This window comes from Gymnoscopelus microlampas (genome assembly GCF_963454915.1).
Source record: "Gymnoscopelus microlampas genome assembly, chromosome: 5".
In the NCBI taxonomy this organism is placed as follows: Eukaryota; Metazoa; Chordata; class Actinopteri; order Myctophiformes; family Myctophidae; genus Gymnoscopelus; species Gymnoscopelus microlampas.
In genome coordinates this window covers 3,650,807-3,660,806 of record NC_139942.1, presented here as the reverse complement: position 1 = coordinate 3,660,806, position 10,000 = coordinate 3,650,807, and the positions used below count along the sequence as shown (strand labels likewise).

At 40.6% G+C, this 10,000-nt stretch overlaps 1 protein-coding gene across 2 annotated transcripts in view; it reads right to left on the bottom strand.

Moving 5' to 3' along the window:
* The window catches only part of LOC311045491 (ceramide synthase 2-like), a 28,619-nt gene extending 19,111 nt beyond the window's left edge, over positions 1–9,508 (bottom strand). The window contains exons 1-3 of one of the 2 annotated variants that reach the window (XM_084057376.1): positions 9,342–9,508; positions 6,675–6,863; positions 164–281 (exon numbers count right to left, since the gene is read on the bottom strand). In XM_084057376.1, the coding sequence (XP_083913502.1) occupies positions 164–281; positions 6,675–6,863; positions 9,342–9,358 (324 nt within the window). In that variant the 5' untranslated portion in view covers positions 9,359–9,508. The remainder of the gene's footprint in view (positions 1–163; positions 282–6,674; positions 6,864–9,341) is intronic. The other variant, XM_084057377.1, reaches the window with a different exon arrangement.
* Positions 9,509–10,000: the final 492 nt, after the last annotated feature.

The following is a 10,000-nucleotide window of genomic DNA, read 5'->3' as shown; positions in this document are numbered from 1 at the left end:
TTTACTTGTAACAGAGTATTTTTTATGTTGCAGTATTGATACTTTTACTGAAGTAAAAAAATGTGAGTATACTTTTTCCACCACTGCATAAATGTAAACATTATTTACAGGGGGGTGCCCTGAGGCCAAAAGAGTATATTGTGTGGGTGTTGTGAGAGCAAACCTGCGTAGGCTGCCTGCCCTGCTGGATGTAGAAGGCCTCCAGCTTTGGGGAGGGGGCCGCTGTCACCTGCACTCTGTTCCTCACCCCCACACACCTGGCCATGGGCGGGGCCGCGTACCTGGGGGGCAACGTAAACAGAAGACACAAGATTGACTAAGCTAATATTGATCCATTGTGGGGGGGGGGGGGCGACCATTATTTTGCATTCCACTGTTCCCAGGAGATGTTCTTTATAGATTGGACCCATGCTGCACCCTGGAGCAGTATATGGGTTAGCGCCCCAGCCTGTGTCTTCCGCGAGGAAGAAGCCCAAAAAACCCACGGTGAGGACCATTAAGACTTGAAGCCGATTCTACAAATGTCTTCTAAATCCCAACAGTTTTCTGTAAAACGTATGTTTCTTTATCAGTGGTGCTCAAACTTTTTCATGTCAAGGACCCCCAAAATTTATATTATTATAAAATTACAACTTATTTATAGTTGTCAGAGCGGGGTCCGGGGACCGCCACGGCAGTGGCGCTGGAAGGGGGGGGGCTACGGGGGTTGCAGCCCCCCTGGTGATGGGAAGGGATTTTTTTTTTTTTTTTAATTATTCGATTTTTTTAAATTTTATTTATGAGAACGAGAATTAAATAACGTAGATCGGCTATTTTCAAATGGCGGAAATGTATATATGGCTGAAGTGGTTAATGCATGCTTCGTAATAATAATCAAAATCTGCAGAGTAACTAGTAACTAGTTTTCAAAACAAGTGTAGTGGAGTAGAAGTACAAGTATTGGAAATTGGAAATACTCTACTAAAGTAAAAAAAATACCTCAACATTGTACTTAAGTACAGTACTTGAGTAAATGTACTTAGTTACTTTACACCACTGGAAATGGGTTTGCCTGCAGGTTCAGTCAAAGGAATTCTTGCATTTCATTGGCACAGAGAGCTCTGTTTGTACGTGAGGGTCATTTCCGTGAGTGCCGCTCTAATTCCTCTGACTGTAAAACACATTCTCTAGAGAGAGCATTTTGGTAAGAGACTAGATCAGATAACAGATCAGATACATCTGTCCCTCCCTGCTCAACACTCCACATCTGGTGTTTCCCAAACAGTGGGCCGGGACCCGTGTTTGGGTCGCGGATCAATTGTTATGGGTCGCGAGTAAATTTCCCCTTATTTTTCCGTTTCTTACATTTTGTTTTTCATTATTATTTAAAACATATTTTCAAAAAAATCGCCTATTTTTTTATTTATTTCCTGAATTATATTAAATACAAAGAAAAATGATCTAACATTATTTCAAAAGAATTTCACACACACACGCACACACACACACACACACACACACACACACACACACACACACACACACACACACACACACACACACACACACACACACACACACACTGGTCTCACCACCCAGGCATAATTTATGTTAACATTTAACACCTTTTAATGACCCTATTGTTTGCTTAAGTAGGCACAACAAAGCATGCAGGGTGAAAGATAAGCGTGGTCAGAGCAGAGCTGATAGTGATCTCCACCTTTATACTTTGACCTTTTACCAGCGGTGGAAGAAGTACTCAGATATTTTACTTACTGTAAGTGAAAGGAGCAATACCACAATATAAAAATACTCTGTTACAAGTAAAAGGCCTGTGTTCAAAATGTTACTTGAGTAAAAGTACAAAAGTATTGGCATCAAAATATACTTAAAGTACCAAAAGCAAAAGTACCGAAATGTTTGAAAATAGCAGATCTACAAGCTCACACGTTGTGTGTGTGTGTGTGTGTGTGTGTGTGTGTGTGTGTGTGTGTGTGTGTGTGTGTGTGTGTGTGTGTGTGTGTGTGTGTGTGTGTGTGCTCACGCAGATGCCATGCATAGCTGATGTTTTATCTGCTGTGTTATCTTTGGACTTGAACCATGCTAATCGCACCAGTCTCCTTCCCCGAGGAACACTGCCCACATGCAGATAGATGCTACTGTGGATCAATGGTTCTCAAAGTGGGGGTCCCCAGTTAAAAAATAATTATTTTGGGTGGTCCCCAGTTCAAATATGATTATTATGGGTGGTCCCAGGTTCAAATATGATTATTTTGGGTGGTCCCAGGTTCAAATATGATTATTTTGGGTGGTCCCCAGTTCAGAAATGATTATTGTGGGTGGTCCCCAGTTCAAAAATGATTATTGTGGGTGGTCTCCAGTTCAAATATGATTATTGTGGGTGGTCCCCAGTTCAAAAATGATTATTGTGGGTGGTCTCCAGTTCAAATATGATTATTGTGGGTGGTCCCCAGTTCAAATATGATTAATTTGGGTGGTCTCCAGTTCAAATATGATTATTGTGGGTGGTCCCCAGTTCAAATATGATTATTGTGGGGGGTCTCCAGTTCAAATATGATTTTGTGGGTGGTTCCCATTTAAAATATGATTATTTTGGGTGGTCCCCGGTTCAAAGATGATTATTTTGGAGGTCACGGCCTGAAAAGGTTGAGAACCACTGGTGATACATGACTTCTCTGCTACTAAAACAGATGTAATTGAGGGTGAGGTTTGCATGGTGTTGTTATAGAGCAGGTGGCTCCCTACAGACCTGTGCTAATGCTAACAATACGACACTGTCTGTCTGCAGCCAGCGTTGCCAGGTTTTGCGAGAGAAACATGCGGCCAGGTCTGTATACGAAAACAAGCCCAAAAGAAGCAACTGTAGGCAGCATGAGCACGTGCATGCAAGCACGCACGCACGCAAGCACGCACACACACACACACACACACACACACACACACACAAAAACACAAACGCACGCGTGGCTATTTTCAAATAAATCTTGCAATTGCTTGAATATTTGTTTAAACATTTTAACAACACAATTCTTGTATTGGGGGGGTCCCTGGCTTAAAATATTTTCAGTTGGGGGGTCAGTGTAGCTACAAATACATGATAATTTGGGTGGTCCCTTGACGTGAAAATGTTTGAGAACCGCTGGTTTAGACAACGTTAGAAAGGAAGGAAGCCCAAATATGGAAAGTTAGAAACAAGCCCGACAAAACCCCTCAACAATATGTACATGACCAAAGTCACTTATAAATAAGCAGACATGGCAACGCTGGTCTGTCTGTATGCATCTCTATTCCCTACAGACCGGTGCTAATGCTAACAATACATAACCTGCCACAACACCTGCTCACAGGCAGCTCTAACACACACACACACACACACACACGCACACGCACACGCACACGCACACGCACACGCACACGCACACGCACACACACACACACACAGGTTTGTATTAATATCATCAACACATTAGGATGGCATTGAATATAGCTAGAAATAGCTTGGTCTACCAGCTCTCGTAGATCGACTATTCTTCGTTGTGCGACATTGCCCGCACAACTAACCCCTAAACCTGACCTCTAGAACCTATAACAAAGAAACAGTTTTAACCATAAAACAACCATTTCTCTTTTGAGGACTATTAGGACCATACTCCTCACAATGTGTAGGCTATCTCTCAAATGCTACTAAATATAGTTGAGGGGACATGCGGCCCTCGCAAGTACAGTAATACACGCACGCACGCACGCACGCACACACACACACACACACACACACACACACACACACACACACACACACACACACACACACACACACACACACACACACACACACACACACACACACACACACACATGCACACACACACGTTTGTATTACTATATTTGTGAGGACATCAACATTTTAGGAAGCTGATTTTATGATTGATTTATAATTTTTTTTGGAACATTTTTAACCGCAAGTCTAAAGCCGGAAAATAGCAGATCTACAAGCTCACAACGTGTCGCGCTGCGACACGTTGTGAGCTTGTAGATCTGCTATTTTCCGGTGTTTGACATCGCCGCACAACTAAGTATAAAATAGGGGAAAATCTACAACCCCGACCCCCTAAACCTAACCTCTAAAGGCCTAATCCTGAACCTAACCCCAATCTGAATCTTTTTCTAATTGTAAACTTATCTCTACAAATCTTTTTTCAACCATAAAATAACAATTTATCTTGTGAGGACCAAGAAAATGGTCCTCACAACATCTATTTGTCATATTCTATTATTCTTGTGGGGACGTTTGGTGCTCACAAGTACACAGACACACGCACGCACACACGCACGCACGCACGCACGCACGCACGCACGCACGCACGCACGCACGCACACACACACACACACACACACACACACACACACACACACACCCATGCGCGCGCCTCCTTTCAGTCAAATCCTCTGTCGTTCGTTGTGTTTGACAAACGACGCGTGGAGTCGCTCTGCAGCCTATAGTCAAATCATACCGGCTTTCTGAACATGTCAGCACAGCCATAACTAATGTATTTAAGTACCTTTACTCAAGTAGTACCATACTTAAGTACAATTTACCCGATTACAGTAGGTCAATATTTTTTTTTTATACTTCATACCTCTACTCCACTGAATCTCAGAGGCAAATATTGTACTTGTTTTAATCCACTACAACGATAGGAAAACGTTACTAGTTAGTTTGTAGATTCTGATTCTTATTATTGCAAAGCATGCATGAATCAATTGAGCCCTATCTTATGTTTCGGCCATTCAAAAATAGCCGATCTACAAGCTCACAGCGCGTTGTGAGCTTGTAGATCGGCTATTTTTGAAAAAAGTTGTTCAATATAGGCCATTCATAATGAGTACTTTTTTGTACTTATATATATTTCGATGCCGATACTTGTGTGTACTTTTACTCAAGATACATTTTGGACTTTAACTTGTCAACAGAGTATGTCTGCATTGTAGTATTGCTATTCTACTTGAGTAAAATGAAGCAGTACAATTTTGAGGTGTTTTTTACTTTACTGGAGTATTTCCAATTGTCTATACTTTTACTTCTACTCCACTACATCTCAGAGGCACATATTGTACTTTTACTCCACTACAATTATTTGAAGACTTTACTAGTTACTTTGCAGATAAAAATTATTACATTATTAAACATACACCACTTCAGCCCTACTTTACACCTAGGCTATTTGAAAATAGCAGATCTACAAGCTCACAACGCGTCGCATCGCGGCGCGTTGTGAGCTTGTAGATCTGCTATTTTCCAATACTTTTGTACTTTTACTCAAGTACATTTTTAATTCCAGACTTTTACTTGTAACAGAGTACTTCTACATTGCAGTATTGATACTTTCACTTGAGTAAAACATTTGAGTACTTCTTCCGTCACTGCGCTTTGCAGCGTAGTCAAATCATCTCAAAATGTCAGCACAGCCATAACTCAGTGTAATGACAGCTGTGGGATGCTCGCTTTGTTTAAAGGACAAACATGCTAACCACATGAACCCCCGGCAACCCTATTAAGGGGCGTGTCATAACAGGCAAACATTCTACGGAAATAGACGATCTACAAGATCAGTGATCTGATCAGTGTACACTCTCAGAGTTACACACCCGTAATGACTAAATATATTGACAATTTCGTCAACAAATAAAAACTAGACTAAAATGTTAGTGAGGGAAGTAATCTTATGTTTGGTTGCACTCGGGTGTTGCGCTCTGAAAATAGCAGATCTACAAGCTCACAGATCTACAAGCTCAAAACGCGTCGCGCCGCGACGCGTTGTGAGCTTGTAGATCGGCTATTTTCAGCATGCAAGTGTAAAATCAGCCATTACGACGCCATCAAGGCACCGACAAAACACATTTTAGTCGACTAAATCAACTAGTCGACTATAATTTTATGATATTTAGTCGACTAAAACTAGACAAAAAATAAAACATTTCAGATGACTAAAGTATGACTAAAACTAAATGGAATTTTATTCAAAAGACTATGACTAAAACTAAATCAAAATTTGCCGACATAATCAACACTGTTTGGAACCCCCTCAAGGAACCATGAGGGTCCCTGGACCACACTTTGTGACCCACCGGTGTCTCCAGTGAGCCAACATGCACAACATCAGCCCACCTGATGTTCGACCAGAATGGAACAGAGCCTTCATTAGTATCATTGGTAACACCTGTTAAGGAAGTAAGAAGAGGCCCAATGTCTTTCCAATATGGCTGCTGTGCGCAGCCATATTATCACTTCCTTCCCAGGTGTTACCAATGATACTAATGAAGACACTGTTCCATTTAGTCTAGCACAGTGGTTTCCACAACCACCATAACTCTGAGAGTGTACAAATGGAACCAAATGGACCCTTACGGGTCCATTTGGTTCCATTTGTACACTCTCAGAGTTACACACCTGTAAGGGGCCATTTGGAAGCCCAAGAGGGTCCCTGGACCCCAGCTGTAGACCCACTGGTGTAACAGAGTGTTTCCAGTGGGCCAACATGCACAATATCAGCACCCTGACTCTGTTTGACCAGAATGGAACAGAGCATTCATTAGTATCATTGGTAACACCTGTGAATGTCTTCATCATATGGCTGCTGTGAATAGAGCCTATTGTGACAGCGTTTTTTTTTTACCTTTCAAACATGTAGCGCAGGACCACGAAGGCCAGGCTCAGCGGCACGACCAGCAGCAGGTCGCGGGGCATGGGCCTCTCGGAGTGGGCCAGCCGCTCCATGTCCGCCCAGCTCACCCCCGGAGGCAGCCAGTACTCCTGCCGCCACACCAGCTCCTCCAGCCACCGCCACACCTCCACCACCACCATGCTGGATGGAGGATCACACATGTAGAGCAATGCAAGAGAGGTTAGAGAGAGTCAGTCACATACCAGCTTATTGTCAGTGTCGCCAGATCTTGCGAGAGAAACAAGCAACCAGTGGTGGAAAGAAACTAAGTACTTAACTTAAGTACTGTACTTAAGTACAATTTTGATTTACTTTTTACTTGACTAGAGTATTTCCAATTTGCATTGTGAGCTTGTAGATCTGCTATTTTTGCTACTTTTGTGTGATGCTAGACAGACAGACAGACAGACAGACAGAAAGACAGAAAGACAGACGGATTGCTATAGCTTGATCTTCATTGATCCCCATGTTGAAATGCATGTGTCATCATAATTAAGCTCTTAAATGAACAGAAAATACATTTCGGTCTGGATACAAATTTCATCCAATCAGGAAAGACAACCAATTTCATCAGCTTCAATGTTATAGTGTTCCAGTTCCAGTTTTTGTCTGCTCATTTATTGTATTCGCGCCACCTCCTAGTGTGTCCTGTATGAGTTCTCTCTCCTGATTGGATAAAATGGGTATCCCGACCTAAAGATGTACATTATTAAAGAGCTGGAGAGACCGGAAGAGCCTATAGCTGTTACTGAACTCTATAGCAATGATTATTATCACAATATAGAGATATTTAAATTAAATAACTTAAATGAGTGTTAAATCATTTAACATTCATTTTAACAAAAGAAAACACTTGAAATAGGCTGGTTATGCCAAGTTAAAAACACTAGGCAAATTGTCCAATATGTCTATTATTAAAAGCATAAGCAGTGCCAGTGGTGAATACATGCTGTAACTACTGCTGTCTTGCGCGTGTGCGTGGCAACACGTGCACCTTCACTCATCACACTGTCACTGGTGTAGCAACGAGTTGCGTGTCCTGATCTGATAACTGAATGCTACAGTCCCGGAGATGTCTGCATGTCTGCTCACATGCATGGCAGATCATAAGTTAACCTCTAGGCCTAAACAACATGCAAAACGAACGTCACGATACGATGCCGGGTTTAAAACGTGTTTCTATATCAAAAAAGCAAAAGCTGGATATGGAAGAGAAGTTTTGACTTCATAACCATGGATCAAGACTATCATAGTCATAGATGTATTTGATCGAGATGAAAGCAAAAGTCAGACTCGATCAAATATGATAAGTCTTGATCCAGGTAGCCAGGGATCACACGACGGTCGTCTATCCCGAACGTCATGGGTGAACTTCAACCTGCTGTTTGGTCGTTCTCCCTTTTCAGTCCTTACATGTACATAAACGTTCAGATTTAAAATATAAAGTGCTTACCCTATGGCCACGGATGTTGAAATTCTGTACGGGCCCTCAAAATTACCCGTATCTTCCGTATTGTTTAATAAAAATGCGTTTTAATCAGATTGGTGGCCATTTTATCATAGAGTTATAATGTATGCACGTGCAATACACCTCTCAACCGATAGGGTCGCGTCGTTGAGAGCAAATGGAGAAAATGGCCATCAATCGGTTTAAAATGTTTTTTTATTGAACAACACGCAAAGTACGGGTACTTCTGAGGGCCCGTACATAATTGTAACATCCGTGACCATGGGGTAAGCACTTTATATTTGAAATATCAACGTTTGTGTAGATGTACGGACCAAAAAGGGGTTAAAGTGCAAACACCAGGTTAAAGTTCATCCATGACTGTCATGATATGACAGTCATGTTTCAGGGCTAGATCCAAGGCTACTTGAATCCCAACATACATATTCCAGGGGGGGGAATATTAAGCCAAAAATAAATATACCTACAAGCTCACGCGTTGTGAATTTGTAGATTTATTTTTGTCTGAGAGATGTTGGTGTAGATGGAGAGAAAAAAGCTGATTCCAGTCCCAGTTTACTAAATCTATTCTATCTAGAGGTTATAGTGGTTAAATCCAAGTTAAATACACTATTATTATTTCCCATTGCCAGCTTTTTTCTTCTAATGGGAGTGTAAATTAAGTGGTGTGAAGTAACTAAGTACATTTACTCAAGTACTGTACTTAAGGACAATTTTGAGGTATTATTACTTTACTGGAGTATTTCCAATTTTCATTACTTTTACTTAGGACATCAGAGGCAAATATTGTGCTTTTACTCCATTACAATTATTTGAAAACTTTAATTACTAGTTACTTTGCTATGATCAATTATTATACTATAAAACATACATTAACCGCTTTAGCCCTATTTTATACCTAGGCTCTTTGAAAATAGCAGATCTTCAAGTAGTCTACTTGTAGATCTTCTATTTTAAAAAATGTTGTACTTTTACTTTTGGTACTTAAAGTACATTTTGATACCAATACCTTTGTACTTTTACTCAAGTAAATTTAGAATTTTGGACTTTTACTTGTAACGGAGTACTTCTACTGCAGTATTGATACTTTTACTTAAGTAAAACATCCAAGTACTTTTTCCACCACTGTCTAAAAAGAAGAATAAACATACATGAACTCACTCTGCATATACTTGTAAAAGTCCAAAGTGTTGAAGAACAGATGTATTAGTCCAGAGATGGTTCTATGTCCTCACAGCATCCTTTATTCATCTATCCATCCTACAGTATAGGCTATAGAACAGGACAGGACAGGACAGTAATAACACAGTAGTAACACTGTCTGTCTCTCACAGTAGCCTAGTATGTAATGGGTTGCTCACTCTGGTGGCTGGGAGCTTATTGTCAGCGTTGCCAGATCTTAAGAGAGAAACAAGCCACCAGTGGTGTTGAAGTAACTAAGAACATGTAGCCTACTCAAGTACTTATAAGTACAATTTTGAGGTACCTTTAACTTTACCGGAGTATTTCCAATTTGCAGTAGGCTACTTTTACTTCTACTCCATTACATCTCAGAGGCAAATATTGTACTTTTACTCCACTGAAATTATTTGAAAACTTTAGTTACTGGTTACTTTGTAGATTTTGATTATTATTATTATTACAAAACATACATTAACCACTTCAGCTCTATATACATTTCGGCCATTTGAAAATAGCCGATCTACAAGCTCACAATGTGAGCCATTTTTGAAACATTTGTTTCATACATTTTATACATTTGAAAACGTGTGAAATTGTACATTCTGCATAATCAGTACTTAAAGTATAT